The sequence below is a fragment of the Molothrus aeneus genome, chromosome 2 (genome assembly GCF_037042795.1).
Source record: "Molothrus aeneus isolate 106 chromosome 2, BPBGC_Maene_1.0, whole genome shotgun sequence".
NCBI classification, from domain to species: domain Eukaryota; kingdom Metazoa; phylum Chordata; class Aves; order Passeriformes; family Icteridae; genus Molothrus; species Molothrus aeneus.
This window is the reverse complement of record NC_089647.1, coordinates 69,165,412-69,193,181: the sequence shown is the minus strand read 5'-3', so window position 1 is coordinate 69,193,181 and position 27,770 is coordinate 69,165,412. Positions and strand designations below refer to the sequence as shown.

The window sequence follows — 27,770 nt, the reverse complement described above, 5'->3', positions numbered from 1 at the left end:
AAAGGAGCAGGGAGGATTGGTTAGTACCTATTTTGCCAAGTAATTTGTCTGTAATTCCATGTTGACACAAATACTGCAGTATACATTTCTCAACATGGAGTACAAAAAAACCCCAAAAAAGCATTAAGTCATAATTAGCAAAACAAAGCAATGCTTTATTATTCGCTTCTTTTTCATCTGGACAATGAATGCAAAAGAACACAGAAACAAATAGAAGTTTAGAAGGAAATCCCAATAGGATATTGAACATAATACTTAACTTTCTTCTTCCATAAAAAGCTGAGAAGTAGAGGTGCCCCTAAAGTTTTAGTCACTAACAGTTATCTCTGAAAGATTAGGAAAATGAAAATGTTTACATATGTATATTTTAAACATTAATTATAGATACAAAACTCAATACAGCACTAGCTTAACACAACATAAACCTCACTGTTTTTAACGTTAGTAATAAAAAACCAGAATTGTAATTAAAAAGAAAAATGGAGGAAACTATTTGTACATTTTTCCTCAAAGGTGCAACCAACAGCCAATGTATTTTTGCAACTGAGATTCCAGTTGTACAAAGGACTGAGAGATGTCGTCTTCTATTTAAAGAAGAAGCATAAATTTCACAAACTTTAAAAGAAACTACACGTGCATGAACTGCAGACAGTACCCCTTAAAGAGATGATATTTATAAGAACGTAATGGCATACCTTAAATGAATAAAGGGAGAAGTAAAACACATTTTCTACTTTCAGAGCTTTAAAAGAATTTTTTCCCTTCATAGATTACTTCCCAAATTACCTTGCATTTAAACTTGTTTGATCTTATGAAATGGCAATGTATTTATTCTAAACAAGCATTATAAAGTAGTTGTATGATTTTTTTTTTGAGAAGCACTCAATGTGGATGTTTTATTTATAGTGACCTCAAGAATGCAAACCTCCAAAATTACATCTACTACTAACTAAACCTTTAATAGCCAATTAACAAAAAATATCTATATAGCTCTAGGATTAAACAAAATTTAGAGAATATGCTGTTACAAAATATATTTTGACATATTTCCTAAGAAGCAATTAAAACAGTCATTTATGCAAGTTATTTACAGGGGACTCAAAGTGTATCAGTTTTAGCACAAACCAGTATATTGGGCTGAATTCAATAAAATACTGGTGAATATAAGTTTGTGACAAGGAATTTTGGGGTTTAGTAAACTTAAAAATGTTCTATACAATCATTAGATGAATCTAAATTATATAAAAAACCTGTCTAAACTGGTTAATCTGAATCATTTAATGCATTTCATTGTACTCAGAAGTGCAGATCACCAAGTCAGTGGTACACACAAGCTGTGAAACAAGTTACCACTCAAATCTTTCAGATACAACAAGCACAGATTAACTGAGTCTGACTGTACCTAATCTATACTTACAGATAGTTTGTTCTTACTTCAATACTATCTTTGTAACAAGCACATATTCAAATGTGCTAAAACAAAAGGCAGCAATTATAAATATTTACTAGAATGACCAGAACTGGTACTTGATCATAATGTCATTCATTTTTGAAGCCATATTTTCATTAATTTGTCTTCTGGTTTTAGTAGTCTTCTGTCTTATTAACTTGGAGGGTTAGAGATCATCTGGAAGTTTCACACCAGCATAGGAAAGGAATGTCTGTTCGATGCAGTCTGGAGATAAAGAAAAATTGTACTTGAGTTCATCACCATGATTCACCAGAAGCAGTGTTGCTAAGTGACCAGCAAACCTGAACTGCAAGTAAAACAGCAGCCTCCCTACCCCCCTATGACAGGATGGGAGAAAAACCACAAACATTTTCTGTTATTCTGTTACGATTTCAGAAGAACGCCTGAGAATATTTCAAACTGTAGGGGTGTTATTATTTATTAAAACTTAGAATTAGTGTAGAGGAGTCACTTTAGAGGAGCTTACTTGTCTATGCAAGAACAAGGACACTTAAATGCGATAGCAATTAATTTGAACTTCTTGTTCCAGTACTTAAGATGCTTCAAAAACATAAATATTATATGTGTTCATCTCTCTAAACAACCCACAGACCTTATAAGCCCACAACCCATGCATCTCAGTGGTGCTTACAGGTAAAGAAAAAATTCAAAGCCACTGAACTCTGATAGGACAGCTCATTAACTTCATTAAGTCCTGGGTTAAACAGTGCTTTATCCCAACACAGAATTTTAACTGCAGAAGAGCAAGGAATCCCAGACTGCATTATCCTACACTTTCACTTATTCTCTTCAAACTACAGTTCTCAAATACCATTTAGTCCTAACAACTCTTTTTAAAAACAGTATTTTTAAACTTTACTGTACTGAAAGCTTACAGATATTTTCAGTCACATCTACAAATTACAGTATTCTGAAGAGGTTACCACAACGCTAAGAAAAGAAGCCATATCTAACTGTTGCAAAAAGGCAATACTGCCATGTAGTTGCTAATTTATATTGATTGCTAAAAAGCAATACACATCTCAGTTAATTAAGTTACTGCGCAATTTGGGGGAAAAAAAGCACATTTAAAAGAAATGTTATGTCACAGTTACATTAACAGATTTTTTTTCATAATCAAGTGCATATTGTATAGCACACATTCATCATTAGCTGTTTTTAAATGTTTGTGCTTGTCTTATATAAAAAGAACCAGGTTTTTTTTTCCCCAGTCAAATAGTGTCTCTGTTTTCAGACTTTGAAAATGTGTTGCAGGTTAATTCAAATTGATCCTGTGATCAATCCTGAAGAAAATTGATAAAAGACTTTTTTTTTTTTTTTTTTTTACAACAAACATAGTTTCTCGGGTATGTCAAAATACAGTCTTTAAGCATTTTTAGTTAAGTGCAGAGCAATGAAAATGCTGCAATACATATTTCTAGGCTAAATTTATCTTGCCATGCAATTTAAATTTAAAAAAAGTTGAATGCAAATAAAGACCCCTGGTTTAAGTTACGTAGTGAAGTCCAATAAATCCACTTAACGGATAAATGGTATTAAAAAAAAAAAGAGTGGATACGTGCCAGACTGATTAGTCAGCTACCTGAAGGATACATAAAGCACATTGTTGCATACACAATAATCATACTTGTACATGACTGTCTTAATCCAGTCATGTAAAGAGAGACAGTACTCAACTATTGTTTGCATGTTCAGACCCATGTCAATCAGATTTAATATGCAGGCAGATTAGTGCTTCCTAACTTGCTGATGACAGGTTGACTACAAAAGCCAGTTTTTCCAGCACAAAGGACAGTATCCTGACAGAAGCAGATACTGTTTCTTAGGAAAAACATGTTCTTCCTAATTTTTGTTGCTGAACTTTCCAGGGCCAACAAGAAGCACTGAGGATGCTTTCAAGTAAGAAACTTCACACATCTCCAAGCCCATGAAGAATATATAAACAGTATTTGTGACAGATGTTTAAAAACCATGCAACATCTGCTTCATGACAGGAGTTTGACTATCTATTTCTAATATTTCTTTCTTCTTCGTTTTCCTGGGAAAGATAACCACATCACTAAAAATAGCTTACCTTCAGTACAAGAAAAAAAATCTTGTTCTGTGAGCAGCTGCCATGCTTTCAGACATATTTCTGACTTTGAGATAATTAACAAAGCCTCGAAAGAACAAGAGGAGTCCTGGAAGTGTAGAAAATGCACAAAATTAAGTATATTAACATAAATACACACTACCCCACATTATTCTTATTCGCATAATTTTTAAAACCTAGCCTACAAAGTAAACTGAAGTCTTCATTTATCATTCACAAATTCAACAACTAAGTCAGCTTTCATCTTGTGATGCAAGGATTCAATTTTATGAAAGGTTTTCCACAAATTTTAGTGATTTAGACTTCAAGTCTCATCGGCTAAAAATACTGCTTGAAAATACTTACAAAGATGAAAAAAATCCTGAAACATAAAAGAATCTGTTCTGCAAACTCTTTTCAAGTAGAGCTCTCAAAATAAATTACTAGTGTGTTAGAAGAGTACCTGCTTCACAAAATGTACCTTTAGCAATAAGCACAATAAATATTCTGTGAGTCAAAAGAGGGAAAAAAAGAAAGTAAGGATTGCTCTAGCAAGAAGCCAGTAATGAATTATAGTAGATTAGGACTTGAGATTTAGCCATCTGTAAAAAAACCACCAGTCCAAGAGGAGGAAGAACAATTGCCAAAGAAAATTACTCAACATATGTCAATATTACAGTTTTTGTCAACTCTAAATTTCAAAATCTTATAAATTATTTACATTTCACTGCATTTGAAAGAATATTTCAGCTAAGAGGAAAAAGATGTACACAACAGTCACAGAGAAATTACATTTCCAATAATGGCACCTTGAAGATATACGCTTACGTGAATATACACATGTGCGTTAAAACTCCAAAGGTTCAAATGAAAATCTAAACTGAGGTTTTACAAATTCAGGCAAGAATTTAATTATTTTTTTTCTACATGATTCACTTTTCCTTCCTGCTATCCTGGATGAGCCCTTGATTTTTTCCAATGATCAATTCCTCTCTAAATTATTTTTGTTTATGATTGTTTTAACTTTCCTCAGTAAGATCTTGACTGCAACTCTGCTACAAAACTTGCTACCCAAAAGCTACCAGAGACAGTCCCCCTTTCAACTGAAAAGAAGTTGAAACAGCAAAATGAGGGCAGGCAGCTCTTTAGGTGCTTGATAGAGTATTTTCGGCATCATACATGTTGGAAAATCAGTCCAAGTTCAACCCATATTTTACATTTCTCTGTTAAAGGAAGAAAGAAAAACCACTCCACTTTCCATTGTGATCCTCAATAAGAAACACTGGCTAACACTTAAATTTGAAATTTAGAATTGTGTCTCTCCAATTTTTTCACTGATACATGATAGCTCTTTGGAAGTAGACCACTTTGCTCTTCCGTGATGCACATGCAGATTTTTCCAGCTGTTGAAAGAAGGAAAGCAAGCAGAAACGATCGATGAACAGCAGAAGAGAGGAGATGGCAGTAGGTGGGCTGAAGGATGTCAAAGGGCTATGCAAAAGAAAGACTCCAAGTCATTGCCTTCTGGAGAGAAGCTGGACATAGTACTTTGTGTGCTCTAACAAAAGGTTATCCAAAACAACAAAACACAGATCTGGTTGGCAGTATTCCCATGACACGATAATACTCCTCCATGTCATTGTAAGTAGCTTTTTTAGGTAGACTCCTTCTATGGTCTTCTAGCAATACCATAAAGCCACTTCATCAGTTTAAAAATTTTGTTGGCATACTTCATGCAAAACCTACATAAGACAAGGGAATGCTGACTGCCAGATGCACACTGTATGCCTCAGAGTGCTTTTTATTCCAACTCGTGATTTAAAGAAAAAATAAATCCTCAAACACTTCAGACCAAAAATAAGGCTTTCCCAAATAAAAGTGAGCTACTTCCTGAATATGTGCAAAAGACTAGTAAAAAGAAAAATGACAGCTTTTTCCATAGAGGGAGCACTAGGGGAAGAACACTATTTTTATCCTAATGAAAAAAGGTGTCAAACCTCAATTTCAGGCACCACGGGCTTTGTTTTAATTAAAGACTTATCTGGAGATGTTTGTGCCTGCAAAGAGTCATTTCACCTACTTCAATACAATAACCTCAAAAAATACAAAAGCATTCAAGGGACTGATGCTGTGAGCTGTTAAACATTTGCAGGTTTTATGTATATCAAGCAACCAAGTGCACAAGAGCAGAGCAAGGTGGGCATTAGAGAGTCTGATGAATGCCCTTAAACGCTATTAAGAGGCAGATAGAGAAATTTTTAGGTAATGTAGTTTAAGACTTTTGACATTTCTGGCAAGATAAACAGTGAGTCACAGTGAAGATCTCAGAGTTGGTCTTTTTTCTTAACTTACTCAATGCTTCATTCTAACATTTGCTGTTAGCCCCTTGAATCAATTAACTCAAAGGGAAGAGTGCCACCTACTGAACCAGCAACAGTTTACCATGCTTCCAGAGCTGGAAACAGAAATTAAAATGCATAGCAGCATTCACTTCTGTAAAAGAAAATCATTCCAGATTCCATATCCAAATTACGAAATCCACAGCTGGAGAAAAGTTATAGTGGTTGGGCTTTGGTATACCTTCGTTAAAAACAAACACAAGAGCAGAAGATGTGCATCAGACTTGAAACACTGGCAGACAGAGCTCTTAAGAGAAAGCTGACATCATGGGACCACTGTGATCAGCAAGCATGAAACCATTCTCTCATCCTACTGAGCAACTGCTGATGCAGTTTGCATTTCAAAGGACTCAAAAAGGACATTTTGTGACCTATGCACAAGACAGCAGACTCCACCTTCCTGGGTTCAGACACATTTCTTAAAATTTAATACTTGACATATAGGCTTATACATGTAAATACTACTTATCACATAAGGCCAAAGTTTCATTACACAGTTCTGCACCCCTAGAACAGTAGAAGCAATTTAAAAAGCACAAGTTACAAGTCTCAGTTTTACACATAATCCCTTATGCAGAACAAAATTTTTTGAGCTGAAGGGTATTTGAACAGTCCACAGTTCACACAATAACACCACTATGGTAACCAATAACCTCATGAATAGTATGGAAATAAAAACAAAACACAAAATTATCAGCAGCTAAGGAAAAGCACATAGCTAAACATGTTACAAAACTCTTATTTACAGCTACATGATTCATCTTTGAGTACTTCCACATCAAAACAGAAATGAATTCAACTGCCACTTACCAAGTACAAGAAATATCCACCAAAGCCAGTACTGTCCATTGAAATATCCAGTAAAATAATCTGAAAACTGAAATTCATAGAGGAGGCTTAGCTGCAGTAAGATAGATGACTAAGACATATTTAATGCACTATGCAAATAAAGAAAGCATGGAGGAAAGAGTAAGTTAAAATAAATGTATCCTACTAAAATGCAAAAGTAGTATATGTACAGCAGTCTATTACACAAATAAAACATTTCTATTGTCAGTTGGTTTGCAACAAAGTAATGAAAAATCTCTAAAAAATACGTGTGTGTACCCATGTAAAATATACATGTATATATGAAAACACCCTTGTATTACTTGCCAGTAATCTGTCATTTTTTATTATAATGAGTCACCACTTGTTGATTTTCCCCTTTTCCCCTCAGTGCCTGCCATCCCAAACACATTACAGCAGCCTGCTGCTTTAGATATTAACACGAAAAGCCACATTAGTTTAATCTTATCAGACAGGGATGTTCTGCTGACCCTACAAAAGGGGAGCTTTTGACCTTCTGTATACCCCCTACTGTTAATCGCTGCCATGAATACCAGCCCCATAAAGACCCCCAACTCATTAAAGTCTTTTCATTTTCAAACCAGCATTCAGTTCCCAGCAGTGAGCTGAACGCAACTAAATGAACCTTGAAGTGCCATTTCAACTGTTCCTTCGAGTGACCACGGCAGACAGTTTTGTCCTCCCTGTGATGTGGGAGGCAGCTGGAGGGCAGGGTGTGATCGTACTGGAGACAGGTATCTGTGCCTTTACCAGACTCCAGACTTCATGCTTCACTGATAAAAAGGCTAATCAAATGTCTCCAAAACCCCCACAAAAAGTAGAAATGGGGAGATGAGTGAAGAGTTGCCAGAAGGAGTAAAATAACCTACTCAGCAGCTCTGCACACTTCTATACACTTCTACCCTGCTATCATTCATTATGTTTACTGCATCCTGACTTTTGTGCTTAGTGCTTCCATTTGCCCTTTCTAGGACATTTCAGTATATCAAACAAGAAGTAATGGGAGGGGAAATAATAAACCCTGAACAAACAAAAGAACCCCCACAAAAACAACAAAACAAAGAAACCCAACAAAAAAACCCCAACCAAACAAAAGATACTGGGCCTCATATACCACCAGATGAAAATCTAAGACATATAAAGAACTGTAGATAAAGGTGTTTTTTTCTTCAATTAATCCACGTGCTTGTTCCAGAATAAAGCCAAATTATGTGAACTCTTTGAGCCAGATTATGTGAACTCTTTGAGTATATATGAGTATACTTGTATAAGAGTATGAGTATTCATTTCGACCACCAATCAAAGAAAAAAAAGCAAGAAACAGAATTGCTCAGTTGAACTAAAGAATTGCTATTTTACATTACCCTTATATAAATACGCAATTCCTAGGATTTTGACAACACATTGACGTTGATCCCATCTCACTTGTTAGTCAGTATTTTCAATTCTCTAAACATTATATGTGTGTGTGCTTATAAATATATATCTATATACATACACACACAGACATATCAAGATACTTTTCCAATAGTTACCATTTCGTTTAATTGAAAAGAAGATTCACTAAAACCAACAATCAAATACTTGCCCATGTGCATTGCTCTCCTCTCCTACTTTCCTTGGGCAGAATCAGCCATGGCTGCAGAATCTCCCCAATAGCAAAATCGTGCTTTTGTTCCCCCTACCCTTCCTTTTCCCCAGTAAAAACTGATACAGATCAAGCATATATGAATTCAGGCTGTCTAGACACTAAAAAGTTTTGTACAGTTTTGTACTACTGACCCTGAGTGAAAAAGGAAGAGCTTGAAAGAAAAGGACAGAACAATTTGGTGCACACAGGCCTGCTTGTGTGTCACCATTAAAATGACTGTCAACATACACTTCACGAGCTTTCTGCTCTTGTCTCTAGAAAGGGAGACAATAGAGGAACATTATGATCTTCATTATGAAAAACTCCATCCGTGAGGTCCTGGCATTGGCCAGCTCTAATATTTCGTAATTAATAATGGATTACATACAATAATTTAATTATAGTCTAGAATGCAGTAATTCTGTGTTCCAAAGGACGTTCAGCATATATTAATTTGTATATTTGTTTTGAGCACATTTTCCAGCAGAAAGGACTAATGAAACTGACATAATGAGCAATTTCTCACCGCTGTTCAGTATGCCTTAAGGGAAGCTGAAAATATCCCAAACGAACGCATAGCTGAAAAATTTATGTCTTCTCTCTCTATTAAGATATATTCTATCCCAGCCCCTGAATTCCAACAAATACACCAGAATCACATCTGGTCCAGCAGCATTTCCCTGCTCTGAACGAGCAAAAAGGAAATTAAAAAAAAAACTTCTAAGAAAGATGCTGTACATGTCCAGGAAGGACCATGCAAGCTTCCAACAATTTTTTTACTATCATGCTAAGTCTAAATCAAGTTGCTAACACACACACTGAGAAAAAAAAAATTAAAAAAAAGATTATTGGTGGCAGAACATGAAAGATATCTAAGTTATCCAAGATCTTTTTCTTCATTAAATGGGACAGGATTTTAAATGTTGTGTCTCACAGATAAGCCAAATTCAAGTTCAGAAAGCACCATTACATTTCATCTAGCATCCACTTAGCTAAGTAACTTGCATTTGGCTACTGTACCTTTTGGAAAAGTATCTAGTTTTGCAGTGAAAACATCAAGACTCAAGCATTTAATATTGTAAAAATGTGACTAACTTCATATTTAAGTTGGACTTGGTCCCATATGTATCTTACAAGGAATAAAAGAATCAAATACAAGGAAGAAATGCTTTCTTATATTTCTTTCCCAACAGTCTAAGACATCTATAAATTTTTCATGCTTGACACTATAATACCAGTGATATTTTAGGTACTTGCTCCACTTCTGTGGACTTTTAAAATAGACTTTTAAATGCTTGTACAAGGAATGAGTCATTTGGTATTCATTTTACTAGAAATGTGAACATCAAATGCTATGTCAGGTAAAAAAAGAAAAAATACCGGTTTTCAATTCCCTTATTATATCCTTGAATAAATTATGTGTTTGTTGTACAGAGTCTGTATTGTGTGAATCACGAAACATACCCGTACAATGAGAATCCATTTGATCAGGGAGAGACCAAATCCACAGATTGCACCATACCTTCCAGCTATGGTATTTGTTATACAGAAGGATAAACAAAATCCAATCCAGTTGAAAATAAACGCCACTATAAAATAAAAGAAACAGTAGCTTCTGTTAATCTGTATAGCTAAGCAAACAGACTTCACAGTAATTTCACTTTTAAACTACTAAGGACATGCTTACACAGTCAGTTAATTCTCTTCCGGTAATTCAGGCTTTCAGAGATTGACTTTGAACCCAGACATTGCCCCTGGTATAGTCACTTAATGACAAAGCAAATGGTAAACAGGCTGGAACCTACTACTTTACACTAGAGAAAATTCCAACATAAAAGAAAGTATTATACTGCCATAGACATCTAACCAGATTATACTGGACACGAAAAGTAAATTCACAAAAAGGACTATAACACACAAGATTTGGATTAAAACAAAGAAGAAAAACCCTTTCTGCACCTTTATAACCAAAAATATAGTTACATGCACACATATGTGCATGTATAAAGGCTGCAATGTTTAGCTTTATCAATTTTCAATCTAACAGAATAAAAGTATCCACTCTTGCTCCAAAAACTTAAGTGTAGAAATGAAGGTAAATTGAGAAGCTGATGTTTCATGGGTCTCTTAGATCTGTATTTATGCTTTCTCTTTTGGCTCTATATTCCTAAGACATAAGTAGCCTTGGCAGCTTTACACAGAAGTTAAAAAAATCAATGAACAAAAAGGACATTGAGCATAACTACCACTATTGCTTCAATTAACACTTTTACACAACCCCCAGTTTAACAATTTAAAGTTTCATATCTGCATATGTACTTGGCAACCAGCATCATCATCTGCATTGACTACAGGTTGCATGCATTATATCAGAGCGTGAGAATTCACAATTAGGGGAATGACCCAGCTTAGAAATCAGTGAGGGCATCCAAAAAGAAAGCCATCAAACAGAAGAGATGGAGGAACTGGTAGAGGAAGCTAACTCAGGAATTCTGGAGAGAACATGACAGTGGAAAATTGAAAACATTAGGGAACTCCACAGTAAACACAAGAATCACAGAGGAGGCTAAAGAGGAATGGAAGAGGGGCAGCATGGAACAAAACCCCTGCCAACAAGTTCTCAGTGTTTAAAATCCTATGCTTAGCTACATAAAATTCAGACATTAAATCGTCAGAGGAAAAATGAGTCTGTCTCTTCAGTTAAAGTTTGAATACACAACTAGGAACTGAAAATTGCTCAATAGTTTTCTTTAATTAAAGCATTTTGAAATACTATCTATAAAACCCCATTATTTTTATACTTTAAAACCTAATTAAAAATTTTCCAATAGTCTACATGAAGATGCAACGATATGCTCACAAATGCAAAATCAAGTCTGTAAAACTGCAGCTGGATTCCATGAACTTTAAACACATGGAAGTTCCAAAAGTTTTGGAGGACTTCAAAATAGTCATTTAGTGCAAGTGGGAAAACATCTTGCATTGCTCAGAGGCATGGGTAAAAGATGGTGGCAACAAGAATTCTTACTTGTATACAATTTACTAATCTAAAAGGACCCCAAGAAACAAAATTAAAATAAACCCAAAACTTTGAGCAGATGCTGATCCAAACTGGCATATGCAGAGGAAACAAACAAAACCAATCCAACCCCTGCTAAAAAACACCCCTATAGAACAACATTGTGACCCCAACATTTACCAATTTTTCCAAGACACATTTACATTTGAGAGAGCCTAGATAAATTGTTTTGATTTCCCTGTTTTAAGCAAGTTCTCCAAAACCACCATCTTTTAACAGTAACAGATTTCAAAAGCTCCTTATTCAATGCATTCTTGGATCCTGCCTCACCATAAGAGCTCACTGCTCTTTCTCCCCACTACTCAAGCTACCAAGGGTGAGTTTGACTGGTGAGGTATACCTAAAGACAGGTATCTTAAAAAGGACACAAGATTCACATATTTCTAATGGTCTATGAGCACTAGAGAAATTCTCAGAATATGAACAACTTTAATATATTTTTTTAAATTACCTCAACTCATTTGTAAATGCATGATAAAAATCAGAGATTTCCCCATCATAAATACAGGAGGGGAAAAAAATAGCTTTTTATAATTAAAGAGGAGCACTAACAATTTTACCCTACTTTCAACTTGAACTAAAGGAATATTCAAAATAGATTGCATATAAGTATTTGATGGATGTTTAACATCAAGGTATTTGCCCAACTTTTGAAAGTAAAGGCATCAGCATGTTCCAGTCTTGTTCACAGTAGGGTTTTTTTCTCTCTAATCAGTCTGCCGTTCTATCAAGTTACATAAGTAGCTTTTTACAAGCAGAAAAGACAAAGCTTATAAAAATTGTAAACTATGCAAGTTCAAATATTCCAATAAAACTGAAGTACATACAGAAGAAAAATCTCATTATTTAGGTTTTTATCTGCAACCATTTGCTAGAAAACTTGTACAGTCAGGACCTAATCAAAAAATCTGTGTCTTCAGCAGCACAAGGAAGATGTTACTTCCACTGCTCTAAAACACAGGCAATCAGGGAGATTCTCCCAAACTGCCTTGATGTTGTATCATTTTAACAAACTTAAGAAAGGCAACTATAATGTCTACATGTTTTCCATATTTGCCATTGCTTCTCTCTTACATCCCATGTCCCACCACTATTTTGAAAATCATTCTCCCTGTTTCATTCTGGTTATGAAATACAATATTGACTTTCAGAAATGCATCTTCTGAGCAGACTGCAATTCCCTCCGATTGCTTTTCTCTACATCAAGATCAGCCTCATTTGCCCATCTGTATATCTTTTTCCATCATGTGCATCCATGTGTATCTTCTGTCAGCCATGCAAGCTCTGAGCTTAACAGCTTACACTGCATCTGGTAAGAGTTGCTGCAGTAAATTCCTGTATAATTCCTGTCTCAACTTATTACTGCAATGAAAGTTCTTCATAATATTCATCCCTATGTTGTCATAGAGAAGCCATAGCACAAGCTCCCCCATCAAGCTGAGGGAGAAAATAGACCAGTGAGGGGAGTGATCAGTAAAAGGAATTATGCACTAATTTCTCTAGAATTACCAACTTCCTTCTCTAGCTACTAGAGACAACTAAGTCGTTGTACAAGCTCCTTGCTGTAATAAATGCTATCCTCCACTACTTTTCTGCATCCACTTACTTTGTGCAATGTAAATGACACTGCTCAGCTGTTCAAGAGATGATCTCATCCATCACAGAACATATGATCTCATCCATCATGGAACATCAGCTTCCATGACATTCCTGCACAGACAATGTACCTGCCATGACACTAATAATGTGCTGTCATAAGGAAAGCCATTCCTAAATGTGAGGGGGAAAAAATCTGGTGAGGTGCTACAACCACATCATGACCCTAAAAAAGAATTCTTAACTTCTGCTTGCCCATTTTCTACATGCAGCCAGATTCTGTGTGCATCCTGTAGATCTCCTCTGCAAATCAAACCACTGTGCAAGATTTGTTTTCTATCCCAAAAGTGCTTACATGCCTACTTGAGCCCAACTTTCAATTACTGCCAACTTTCCATTAACATATTTCAGACATTTAGACTAAACTCATGCTGACTGCACTGGCATCATGATTTCAGTATCTACTTTTAATACTCTAGACCATTCAGAGAAGTGGGACTGATAAAAGTATCATTTTTGAATTTTGTAATTCCTGAGGTGATTACAAAAGGAAAAAGTCCATATAAATGCAATTCATATAAAAAGAATATAAGCTTTAGCATTATCTCCTCATGACAACAACTATATGGGTGATAATGACCCACATAAGAAATGGGTATTTTTGAGAGGAGGGTTGGACTAAAGGTCTTTTTTAACAGAGTGTTTGTGAGGCAATGTAGTCCCTACATTTATACTGTATTTCTCCTCAAGGTTTTCAGTAAAATAACCCCAGCCAAAATACAAAGCACAAGACTTTTGAGTTGTACGTATTGAAATACAACAGATGAAACAATAATGATAAGCACATTACATTGTGATTTTTCCTTAGCTGCTCCAGCACTTCACCTGCTGATCTTTTTTACTTAGCTTTCCACAACTACACACTATTCACTTAAGTTTTTAAGTATCATGAAAAGAAGGCAGTAAAACTGATCTGAAGCTTTATGTTCCAAATTTTAGCCATGAATCAAGCCTGTAAAAAGATTATAATGGCAACTACATATACAAAAAGCAACTAATGCTCAGTTATGGTCTTTACTCCACAATTTGTTTGTTCATTTACTTGCTATTTTAATATATAGCAAACACCAAAGAGCTTAATGCTTTATACCTGGCCTAGACTTACTAAACATACTGCAATAATAAATAATTCGTTCCAGGATTTCATGGCACTAGGAATTGTTCTTCCCACTCCTGCATACAATTTGTTCCATTCTTTAACTGGGATATAGATCTTTGCTCCATCCTGAGGGTTCACTTACAGACTGATGATCATCACTGGAAGTGTTGGCTGTCCGCTTCCACAGAAAATAGATAACTTGTTTCCTAAGTAATTAATGTTCAGAAACATTCCTTGACAATTTATTCCTACTTCTTCATTACTCTTGTTGCTATGTTTTTCTTACTACCCAACTAGAAGCTTTCTCGTTCCAATTGTTTTGTATTATATCTAATGCATACAGAAAAACTGTGTAAGTCAAATTGTTTCTGCAGTAAGAAAGAAGTTAAGTGACTGTGTATGAAGGTCAGTCAGCCTCCACTAATAACCAGAGAGAAATAAGAACTCAAAACAGTTTCCCTATCTCCTAACATTTAAAATTTTAATGAAGTAACTTCCCCTCAGCTTCTCTTGCATGACTAAGGGAAACCTGCAGAACATTTGTGATATAGACATGCAGAAGTCAGGTTCCTAAAGTTACACAGAGGAAGCCTCCCATGGGAACTTCAACCATGCTTACCACTCCTCAGGAAGCACATACAAGGAGACTGTGCTCACCCTGAACTTGTGCTACAACTCTGCCTTCCAAATTGGGCCCCCTTGAAACCCCCAAATAAGGTATCCCAGCTTGTGTGCAGTTTATTGACTGCTTGAGACAATTAACAGGTTTGAAAACTGTATGAACATTAATTTACAAAACTTTGGTGTGGTAATTTTCTGTTCCGGTATAGTGTCTAGGACATTTTGTACATTTGCATTTCCCTATAAAACCAGGTTTTATTGCAGTGAGTTGTATACAGTGCTTAAATAGCCTAGATGTTCAAAAAGATCAGATTTATGTATGAGAATTTAAGCTCTGGTTGTACTACTAAACACTTTTCTTCATTTTTATCTCCTTATTAACCTATCTGTGAAGTTCAAATTCATTTTTCCTATGCTGTAGGGACAACCCAAAACTCCCTTACATGGTTTCAAAGAATTCAGATAAGCTCCACAATTCCTCTTGGGGTCACAGGAAAAAAGGTTGGTTCTAAAGCATTCCTTAAATATAAAGGAAAACCATATAAGCCTTTTAGTAACGTCCAAAATGATCTCCTTCAGATAACATACCGGCATGAGTTTATCAGACATAATTCAAAAGACTTTCACTACAGGCAGATTAGCAGGAAAACCAAACCCTTTGTTCATGACAGTTACTTGCTGTATCACAATAACAGCTGTGTTCAAATTGGGAAGATACAGCTCAGAAATTCCTCCTTTTGGTTGTGCATACAAAAAAAAAAAAATACTCCGAGAAACTCACCTACTAACTTCCTCTGACATTCTAGAAAATTCCTACCATGCTGTACAAGGCACTTAAAAATACAGAATAGAAAAAAAACATATGAAGTGGTCCAATATAATTTTTTTTCCATTTTGCCTTCATAGCCAAATGAATATTTACTTATATATTCATTTCCTTCAAAATAAGAAACTGACAGACACCGTCCTGACCATTGGAGAGCAGATTCTTAGCTCATCAACATAATCACAGACTAAGGGCAGCACCGATTTCCTGAAACAGGATTTTACCATATATCGGAAATAAAATTTATTGTTTCAAAGTTTGTATCAAAGTTTTTTCACCAAGTTTCTGGATCAAGCCGAAAAATCCAGCTCTTCATGCAAAGAACTTCACTTCTTGAGTGTGTATTGTATTATTCTGTTTCATCCGGCTAAATAGAGCAACACTTTATAGCTTAGATGGGAAACAGGTCTGTAACGGGCATGCAGCCGGCTCCTAAAACAACCAAAACCCCCCAACAAACAGATCTGGCCACTAGATGGCCTGGAGACAGCAATTTTATGCAACGTGGGCAGCTACCACTAGACGGTGAATACATATCACTAAGTGACTGCAATATGCAGGTAAGCTCAGTATGAAGTTTATTTTGCTACACTTCACTTGCATAAAATGAAATTAAAGAATTCTAACTTATTCTTATACTTAAAGCTACCTGCCCCTGCTTCCATCCCCAAGATCTTCCAATGCTGTACTTGACAGTCAGGGAGGAAGTGGGAGAGCATATCTGGAACAAGACATTTGTTCATTCTCCTTTCACTAGAGACCAGTTCCTGATACAGTTCTCTTACATTTTACCTATGCCAGGGAGTTTATTTGAAGCTTTCTGTGATCTGCCAACTCTACTTGCATTTAAAAATATCCCACTCTGGGGAAAAACCCAAAAGATAGTCTTATAATAAATTTCATTTTAATTGCTGCTCTCCTAAATCTGCATACATCAACTTCCTGGAGACTTTTATCTCCTTATTGGACAAGCATGAATACACGACCCACACATAAAGTATACCCTCATTATGTTAAGATCATTTTTAATTTAATTCACCAATTTCCTAAGAAAAATTACTAAAAACTAACATTTCAGGTCTATTACTATCTACAACTGGTTTTGTGAACTCCTCATACTATGAGCACAAACAGCAAGTAAAGTTTATCAATTTCCCTGTGTAACCAGTATCCATTATAACCAACACATTCCAATTAAAAACACACTTGCATAAATACCTTACAATGTGTACACACTCATTTTATGCATTTCCTTCATAGGCAAGCAAAGTTTGCAATAAAATAGTCTCAGAACAATCATGAAAAATTATGATCTACAGAGTATTTTTGTCCAATGTTTAAGAGTACTGTTCTGTGCACTCAGACTCAGCTAAATACCTATTTGAAGAGAAGGTTGCCAATTTATCCAAGTACATACTTGCATTTTTGAAGGTGGACACCAGGTTCTGGGAATCCAATTTTGGACATCTGTGACTTAAAGGACTTAAGACATATTAAAGCAAACAATTCCCTTGGCCTCCTACTGCAGTGCTAATGAAAGCCTGAACCAGAATTTAAAAGGAAGAAGAAGTTCACACAATAAAGGAACAAAATAGGTTAAATACAAAAAGTTATAGAACATAGAAAAGGGAAAAGAAAATAAAGCAAAAATGAAAAATTAAGTCATACCTCCCTTTGACCCCAAGAATATACTCTTTCTATGCTCCAACTACAGAAAGAGGTCAGACTACAAAACTCACTTTGCTACTCTATAAACATCTTTATAGATTTGTTTTGTGAGGCAGACACATATATTTTGATCCCAAGATGCAAACACCACATCATATACCAACATGAAAAAACCTTCTGTGAAAGCATTGTAACCTGCATCTGCAACTGTTAAAGAGATTGCAAAAAAGATTACAGAAGAACTTCTACAAAACCTAGGGTAAAAGACATAATTTAGGCTTCAGTGGATAATCAATCAGCTTTAATCATGATGAATTCTCAGCAGAACAGGTATATTCTCAACACCAAACTTCCATCCAGGTTCCCAAACATTTATTTCAGAAAGGGAAAAACCCTCAAATTCAGAATAAATAAGCAATTGGTAAAACTAACGCAGCTTCCTCGTAGAAACAGCTTCTAGCTGCTAAATCTAACTTTGCTTAATGCAGTACACAAGTTACAAGACATGCACAGTGTACACACAGTACATGACAAAGAGCTACAGGAGGGCTTGTTGAAATCAGAGATTAGCTGAAAACAATGCATTTTTATATAAACAGTGGTTAGTTCAACCTGAAAATGAGTATGGTTGGATTTGTTCCAAAAAATCAATCCATGGCTGTTTAATTCACTACACTAGCACCAGCAACTTTTATACAGCACATCACCTCTCTCAATTTTTTTCTAGTTAAAAATCAATTGCCAGATTTCTGTGATCTGATCTTTAATTCAAGTTGGTGGTCTAACCAGAAGATGATAGAATTTCCAGTGCTAGACTTTCAAGCATTTACTATAATTTTGCTTTGTCTCCTTATCTGTGACAGATGCCACCAAAAAAAGGCAACATATTTGCTGTATCTGGAACAGGAAGTGTTTATATTTGAGCACAGGCAGAAAAATCTGTTCATTACAGTACATTATTGCAATTCATCACAGCTCTCTTTTATATTCCATAGGAAAAAGGCACAATTAATATATACCTCAGTAGGTCTGGGATACAAGATAACTTACTGAAAAATGCCAACATGAAGATGCCATCATTGCCCACTCTAAGCTGATCTGCATCACTGAAATCATCCCGTGGTGGATATTCTTCTTCCTGGATTTACAGGTTAGTGATAATTTAGTGAAAAGTTTAGAATAACTACCTATAGGATAAAGTATTAATCATGTTTCTAAAGCTAGAAGAAAATTGACATTCCTGTAACATGTCCACATAAAGGAAGTTTTAAAAAAATAATTTATAAGTAAAAAACAAATCTTATTTGTTGTTTATATTGACAGAGCCCGAATTTTCTGTAGAAGATATGTACATACTGTCTATTCATCTTAAATGAAGCTAGAATTTTTCCAGATTAGTACTTTGACAATGAAAACCAACATACATTTTTTTAAGGTAACTATCTTGATATGTAGCCAAACTATTAAATATTTTTTTGAAAAGACATCACACAGTATACTCTATACTTTTCCTGCTGGAAAGGTCTTCTAATAATTTCCTTAATATAAAATAAAAGTTATAGCATAATGTTAGTATCTTAAGTTTAAGTGCTGATGCAACAGCACTGCACTAACCAATTTTATAACCCACAGAAAAACATAAGGAAGGCAAAGAACACCTCCAGGGTCACTAGAGGGCGCGAGCACATTAAAAGTGTCTAAAAGGCTTCCAAACTCAAAAGGCACAGCGCTTGAAGTAAAACAAAAGCAAACAGAGACGTCAGTCAAAACGATCCAAAGATTTCTCCCATTGAGTCAAAATGTTGGACCTTAAAATACTGAAAGTGAGTTCTGCTTTATTTCTCAGCACTCGATTTAGAACAGAACTTGGCAGATATTATATATGCAGTTTTGGGCACAGGTGGGAGATTGCTCCAGCTGTAGACTGGTAAACACAAAAGTTTTCACAATGACAGTTTTCATCAGGCTCTTTAGGAAGTGCTAACACCAATTAAACACCATTTTTAAACTTAAATGAGTAACATCAAAACAATGCAGGATGATAGAAGTTAAATAATGTTGTCAGTAGCAGCAGTAAAATGGTCTAAGCAGAAGCACAGGTAATTCTTTTCCTAATTTTTCCTCCTATTACCATAATGTATTGGAACTGACATAAGAAATTTCCTTTAAAAATAAATGAAATCAAGAGTGATCAAGGGAAGTTTACTTGGCTGTTTCACCCACAAGCACTTACTACAGAAATAATGTTTATGACTAAAAGGGCATTAAACAAGCACAGTGACCTAAAGCTCTGTCACATGTTCCCCTTTGTCAATAGAGCAAAATAATTTACCAGGGTATGGCAGTTAGGTTAAAAACATCCTTGAATGACTGCTGTACCAACTCAGAGCAGTCAGCTTCACCCTTAGTGATACGGCTATGAAATTCCAGCTGTGCTCTGTATTTCAGATTAATTAACCAAGACACTGTATCAGATAACTTTTTTTAAAAAACACTGCTATTCACACAGACAATTCCAATGGAAGCACAAAAAGCCAGTTAAGCGAGAATTCTAAGGGGCTATAATTCAGCTCCACATGATTTCAGGCATTCCTAAATGGTCATCTTAAGTGACTAAAAAAGCATCAGTTTGTTCAGCTCAACTTTGCTGCAGATACAACACTGATGGAGAGGAAGGGAACGGGAAGGAAAGAAGGGCTGAAAAAGCATTAAAAAAAAGCCGCATTTGAATGTGTTTATCTCTGAAATGCAAGCCATAAAACTTCCTTTTTCATGTCGGACAAAAAAAGGGCATTTTCAATTTTAATTTCACAAGGTCTACAAAACCCATACATAATAATTTTGGGCTTTTTAAAAATTGTCTGCTAACTATTGTACTTCATACTGGCATTTCCAAAACAATTAGTGAATTATGCCCCATGTAAAAGTTGCCTCAGAAAAAAGGAAATTTTGCTCAATGACAGTAACAAATTTAGTTGAGGCTTCTCTGATGCTTACACATGTGAGAAACACAGGTCAATAAATACAGCTCAGGAACACGACAGCAGATATTTGCAAGAAGCACTGTTGTATTAAGCGTGAACAAGTATTAATTAATCACATTCCATGTCAAAAAGAAAGATTAAAGTGAGTTCTCTTTACTGTCTACAAAAACCAGTGTACAAAAATTATAAGTGTTTAAGAAATTAAATACTTAGAATACTAAGAAATTAAACCAGCCTATATCCACATCATTGAGGATTTTGAGGTTTTATGAGCAGTCCTGCAGACAGAAAACACTAACTGACCACTGCTCAAGCCCCACTAATACTGACTGTCTTTCAGTGCTCTCATTTGATCTGGTTGGTGTCAATTACCCTAGTCTTTCTTCAAAATATAATTGTTTGCCACCATGTATTGAGGAATGAAAATGGGCAACAAAGAACAATTGTCCTCTACGCTGATGCTCAGATTTAAACAGATTTTTACAAAATGCTTCTGTTAGATAGTGATATTTTAATCAATGAGGTCATATATTTTATTTATATTTTTCTTTTGAATGAGAAGAATGTAACACAACACACACAAATCTGTAAGATATGTAACACTGTTTCAGTATACCATTGGTTTTTGGCAAATTTAGCCAAATTAAGGAAGATGGACAGCATTCTTGCTTTCTAAATAAGTTGACATCTGTAGGAACAGAAAGTTTACTGCTCCTATGACCAGAGAAACATCTGAACAGCAAATTATATTATCAACATAAATGGCATGTCACACAGAGTAATTTCTCTAAACAAAAGAACATCAAATGGTACAGAGCATCTATTGAAGTTTAATCTATTAAACCCCCATAAACTTCAGTGCTCTCTGTAGTATTCTGCAAGAGAACTGCTTTTTCTCCTCAATGTTTTTTAGGTTTTTTTTTCAAACAGAAATCTAGCATGGCATATAGGGAGACAACCACCCTAATAAAGTAAAGAGTGATATAACTCTTCACAATGCAGTGTTTACAGAGAAAAACTTCTGAGGAAAGGGTCAAATTACTTAATAAACCCCATAAATTATACCTTCAGCATACAAACCAATAGGGAGAAATTAATAATGGGGAAAAAAGGCACAATTAACCCCAGAAGCATTTGTTCGCCAGCAGGAAAATTCATAGCAAAGTCTAAACTAGAGAGAACTATACCATACCTCTGGACGACTGAGGAATATTTCATCAAACAGACTCCTAGATTCCCTAAACTGGGCGTGCTAAGCATGTAAAAACAGAAAAACATAAGACAAATGCAACTGAAAAGCATTAAGTAAAAGCCATTCATTGCAACATACAAACAAAGTCATTAAATTGTTAGCAGCATTTTTGTCCATTTAAATTGCCCTTTCAAAACTGACCTTGAGGATTTGAAAAGAAAAAGCCAGGATTACTAATGCTATCACCACTGGTGACACAGGGCTAGTACAATTTCTTTGAAAAAATGGGATCTCTGGGAGCATTTGAAAGGAACACATGTTTATACACAATCTATTCCTGCAAGACAAGCTATACAAAGAATTGTAAAATTATTGAAAGTTTCAGTAAATGTTAAGTTTGGAATTTTCATATTATCTGTTAATACAGGGCCTATGATGAAATATTTCATATGATCACATTAAGGATCTTTTGAAGTGGCCTAAATGATTTGGGGGAAAAATTTGAAAGCTGTGTAATAAGTGTGCTGCCCTTCCATGTCATTTTCCACTCTTTTGCTTAATGAGTAGATTTAAACCTTCACTGCACACTTTGGGGTACACCATGAAAGTGATCACCCTCACACATTGCTCAAGGTAACATAAGGACATTCAACTTTTTCCAATTGTTTACATTATTGCAGCAAAGAGGCAATATATCCTCGTATACAAGGAAGAAACCAGAAGCTTAGAACACAGCAGAGTTCACATCTGTAAGAGCACTAATTTCATAAGGCTGAAAATAAAAACTGAAAAACCTACATGTTACATCATTTGTCTATGTTTTGCAAAGTGTGTAACATGCAGGTCAGATAATGTCTGCAGCTGTCACTTGTGAAAGTGAGAAAACAATTGAACTTTGCACTACTGTTACATAATTAAGTTACTTATCTGTACTTCCATGGGTATTCAGAGCTAAATCCTTCCTCTAACGATGGCAAAGCACCACTCAAACTGTAACAAGAGCCTTCTTTCTTATTCCAGCCATCTGCCACATTAAGACAGCCTTATTACACAGTCTTAGTCTATCTCAGTGTAAGTCCAGAGGTAAATAAGGTAGGGATTTTGTGGAAGCATCACGTGGTAAAATAATTAAAACAGCAGTAATTAAAACTGCACTGGCACTTAATTTTAATATTATCTACAAAGCTGAAACTCAGCTTCAGCATTTCTTACTTTTTCCCCAAATCCCAACTTTGCAACCTTAATGCCGCTTCTCAAATACAGCTTGTGTGTGTGCACGCATTTGCTAAAAAAAGGAAAAAAAGAGGAAAAAACCCAAAAAAACCAGAAGCAAACTAAGCAGAATTACTGAAAAATGTGAGCTCTTCAGCAGTCAACAAGAATGTGACTTTCAGATACACTTCTGATACTAACTTAATATTGCCATTAAGTCTAGAATCTTTTAGTCCATCTCTGCTTTGAGGGAATGACGTGTTCCTACTGATTCTTCATAAGTGAAATTCTTGTGGTGTCACGTAGTTCTTGAATTTCAAGCTCTCCTGTGTGTTCTAGCAAAGCAGCCTGTGAAAAAGTTTATTTCTCACTTCATCACTGTATCCAGCTCTCTTGCCTCTTACCTCCAGATTCTTTTTCCCTCCCTGGTCTTCTTTTCTCACACACCAGCTTCAGTTCCTTTCCTAGTACTGCATTTTGTCCCCACTTGGGTTCCTTTCTCTTCCCATCTCAGTTAAGCCTTTTCCCTTCTGTCTCTCATTTAAGTCCTTCTACCCTGTCCATACCATTGCCTTCCATTCATCCTTGCCTTTTCCTATTTTGACTTAGACTCTGCACCCTTCTAGTTACCTCCCTCTCAATCAAAACCAGACTTCTCTTCCCACAACATGTAAGTTTCAGAGGCTCAGCCATTGTCCTCCTTCCCCCCACCCACCACTAAAGAGAGCTGAATATAGCGGCTTTCCCCTTCCCTTCTAACTGAAGGTTAAGAATAATAAATCTGCTTCGGGGAACACCAAAAATTGCTATTTCTCAGGTCCAATGTTTTCACCAAAAGCAGCAAAGAGCAGCCATAAGGTGTACCTACTTTTAGTTCTGTAATTCTACTCTGATACAGAACATTTGAGAATGCTCTCTGGGAACAGCACATCTGAAGTCCCATCCCCTTCAGAGCTATGAGCAGCCTAAACTTTCTCATGCAAGACCATCTCCATGCATTTACAAAACTTGAAGCTGTATTTATCAACTGAGGAAACTAATTTTTCAAAAATTTGTGGTTTGACCAAAAGCAGGCAGATTGCTTGAGGAAGGGCAAAAGATGTTTCTGTTACAGTGACCTGAACTTTTAAGAAAGAGTAAATAAAAGTTTAAAATGACAGGACTAAAAATACTTGCTCTGTTTTGGGGTTTCGTTTGTTTTGCTTAGCTTTATTCTGGAAATTGCCTGAACCTCAGGCTGAGTCATCAAGGGAGATTGCTTGTATGTCTGAAATTTGTGCATCATAGGGTTCTAGATGTGAGAGCAAGAATCTTGCAAGAGATGCACATCCTGTCTGCAGTGTCACAGGTACTCTACAAGTTAGAGTTTGTTTTTAATGCTCCAAATTTGTTATTTCAGAATAAGGATTTGAATCAGACCAGTATTTCAGCAAAAGTTTTACTTATGTGACAAGCAGTAAAGACAGACTACAAAGAATCCATGCTCCTGTTAGAGCAGATAAAATGTGACAATGGAGATCATCCCCTCACTACTAAAACTTGGCAAGTCAAATCTCTGTGGCTTCCTACTGAATTCAGTCAAACAGCTTTGTGTGACACCGTCATTGGTGATGTTACCCAAACCTACTTTAACATCAGCTGTGCATACCTCAAAATGAGTGTTGTGCATTGCAAGCACTGTGAAGCAGTCAAGGAAGGACCTGCCTCCTGCTGAGTAAGTAAAGGTTTTTTTTTCCCAGTCACAAGCACACCACAGCCACTAAGATTTTAAATGTATATCAAATATAATCACATTTGACCTCAAGGAAGACATTTTTAGTGAAAGCACTGGAAGCCTTTTTGGGTACAGTATATTATGGTCAATAGCAGCAGAATTTCCACAACCCAGAACTTCAGAGAAAAGATGAAACTTGCTTACAAAACTAACATTTACCACTAACTGCAGATACCAATCTTCTATTTTGAAGACTGTATTCTTCATAAGATTAATTCTTACAAAACTAGAGACACTGGATATCTGCCTATTCATTGTTTACCACAACTCACATAGGGGCTTTTTTAAGTACTTGGAACATTTCTTTGAACTTCAGTATTTAAGTTTCCATAGATCAAACAACAGGAACCTTTCTTTTTAAAAGCTATCTACACTATTTTGGGTCATATCTCTTCCAGACTGTTGAAATTCTCCCTTCCTCTCTAAAGGTATTTGGTAATTCTTTTATTTTTACCATCCACAACAGTACACATTAGTGATAACTCTACAAAGTAATATTAGTAGGGGATACCTGATTAAGAGTTGACAAAATACTGGATAAACTAGTAAAACAGGGTAAAAATTGGCTTGTAAAGCTGTTTAGACAGCTATGTCTTTCAAAAGACTGAATATGATGTGCTTTTTATAGTATTCACAAGTAACATACACTATCTATATAAACATTCAAATATTCCTAAACATCCAAAATATTTAAATCATTAACCCACCATTATTATAGTCATGGGTCATAAAATGGGCCAAATTGTTACCAATAAGTAGCCAAACACGTTTCACAAAACCGAAATACAGCAGAACTGTATCACTTACTCGCTGGGCAACTTCAGCTGCTGCAGCTGCTATGGCTGCAGCTTTGGCCTTCTCCGCTTCATCGTACGTAGGAAGAGAGGTAGCTACACTGTATGGAGGTGGCACAGGATAAAACTCATTGTGTGTGTCTGTTCAAAATAAAGAAGTTATTTATTTTTAAACCAGAAAGGTGTCAAGAATATTAACTTTCACATGCACATAATTATTTACCTCTAAAGTATATTTTTTACAGAGGCTAAAAATGAGGATATTTGCATTTGAAGTTCTTAAGAATATTTTTAAAAGAAAAACTTTTAACAGTTTGATGGTACTTTTAGCTGCTACCCAAGGCAGAAACCTTAACACAGATGTTGACAAGAAATCAACAAATTCATGAAGAAAAAAATTATATTTAGTTAGTTATATCCCCAGGCATTCCAACCAAATACTTTTTATCTAACCATACATAGATATACACACAAAAATCTTTTTTTAAAGAAGTTTTTAAGTATCAGTATCAATCTATTACTTCAGTCCAGTAATAGCCATGCTGTATTCTTATTAGTGCAGCCTTGTTGCCAACTCTGGTTGCTCTCTGAAAATCAATTTTTCCAAGATTTCAATTTCAACACGTTCTTTTAAAAATTGTTCCTTCCATCAAAATCAACCACGGACTTCATTCTTCTGTGTTGTAACAGTAAGACATCACCACATAGAATAGAATTATTAACAATATTAATTGAAAGTACTTAAAATATGCCATGAGCTTCCTCCTACAGCCAGCAGTAGCTTGTTAAAAGGCTGTTTACATGATAAAGATTTGTCAGCACAGGTCACATGGTCAACAGATTTGTCAGCACACCAACACAAGGATGTTATATATAGGGATAATTCCACACAGCTATGTATTATACTTGCAAACACTGTCTCAAAGAACAGGGAAGGGAAACTGTTCTTTTAACAAACACTTAAAAAAATTAAGTTGGCAGCTACTCCTAAAATATTTATTTGGCACATTGGAGACACAAATCCATGTAACTTTACTTAAACAGGAACTTCAATGTTGCCTGCTGCTAAATCTCCCATATCCCCAAGAAAAGCCACAATCTCCTAAGAAAAGGAGCAGTGAATAAATGAATAAAGAGAAGTTTTATCTTTCATGAGAAGCTTTATCAAGAGCCTTTTGAGCAAAATTAACCTTTTCATGGCAATATTTTCACCAAACCATGTCACACACCAAAGAAGTCTGAAGAGTTTTTATAAAGAGGCAATGAAACTTGCTCATGAGGTCTATTAATGGAGCACTACTCAAAGATGTAGTGTATTAAATGTGGAAATGAACTATAAGCAGACTTGAATAAAACCTATTGAGCTAATTAATGACCATCCATTTTGCCTAGCAATTTGGAACAATCATTGTAATTTACAAGAGTGCTTCTTCTGAACAAACCAAAGGGCTGCACATCAAAGGACAGCTTTTTACTGCAATTGTGTGCATGGAAAAGAAAAACTACATGGCAGCATCAGACCACTTTGAACCAAGAGCTGATTCATACATGCTCATCCCTGACAAGCTGCTATTTGAGAAAAATACCTGAGGTTGCAGCTGCTTCCACAGCTATGCTACAGTAAGGAGGAGGGGAAGTATCTGCCTCAGGTGAAGCTGCTGGCTGCGGAGCCTGTGGAGTCTCTGCAGACGTGGAAGGCTGCTCAGCTGCTGAAGACTCTGGGGGGTCATCCTCATTGTGAAGCTTAGGAAAAAAACACACACATTTCAGAGGCATTCAGGGAATATTTCCCATGACAACCTAATACGTGCAGAGACATGTTCAAAGAGAGACAAGATCACTCTCATCAACAAAACAAATTATTTACAAAACAGCATGTGACCGCTTCAAGTAGTCCAGCTAAATTCTTTTAGGCAATTAGCACAAGATTATGTTAGCTGCCTTGCCTTTGTTTTTTCCCGGGAATGTTCTTCTTCTCAGTGATTTTCAGGGAGTCTTAAAAATCTGGAGTTTTCCATGTTTACTATATGGCAAAATACTATTATATTAATATTTTAATACAACTATATTTTTATTCTTATGTACAGTCATAAAATGTATCAACGTATTTTAAATAACTTCAGGTGAGAAATACTATTATTTATTGTATTTATCTTGAAGAAAAATAATTAAGACACACATCTACTTCTGTAACTGGGACCTTCATTCTCTTGCATCTTGTCAAAGAGCTTCTCCCTGCAAATTCTAAGACTTCAAAACATTCTGCTTTTCTTTACACTCTAGAAACAATCCTTTCCCTACAAAGCCTCAAGTTGTTGGTTTGGTTTTATTTTTCCTTGATTAAGATGCAGTTTTAAAAAGACATGTCCACTAAAGCATATATAGAAATAAGAATTTGGATAAGGAAGAATGCTCATTGAAACTGTGGAATTCAGATCCAGCTGC

At 35.6% G+C, this 27,770-nt stretch overlaps 1 protein-coding gene across 2 annotated transcripts in view; it reads right to left on the bottom strand.

Annotated features, from left to right (window-relative positions):
- Window positions 1–134: 134 nt before the first annotated feature.
- The window catches only part of NDFIP2 (Nedd4 family interacting protein 2), a 45,362-nt gene continuing 17,726 nt past the window's right edge, over window positions 135–27,770 (bottom strand). Inside the window, exons 2-9 of one of the 2 annotated variants that reach the window (XM_066545096.1) lie at window positions 26,912–27,068; window positions 25,339–25,466; window positions 21,546–21,605; window positions 18,420–18,507; window positions 9,885–10,009; window positions 6,752–6,818; window positions 3,546–3,651; window positions 135–1,675 (exon numbers count right to left, since the gene is read on the bottom strand). In XM_066545096.1, the coding sequence (XP_066401193.1) occupies window positions 3,548–3,651; window positions 6,752–6,818; window positions 9,885–10,009; window positions 18,420–18,507; window positions 21,546–21,605; window positions 25,339–25,466; window positions 26,912–27,068 (729 nt within the window). In that variant the 3' untranslated portion in view covers window positions 135–1,675; window positions 3,546–3,547. The remainder of the gene's footprint in view (window positions 1,676–3,545; window positions 3,652–6,751; window positions 6,819–9,884; window positions 10,010–18,419; window positions 18,508–21,545; window positions 21,606–25,338; window positions 25,467–26,911; window positions 27,069–27,770) is intronic. The other variant, XM_066545097.1, reaches the window with a different exon arrangement.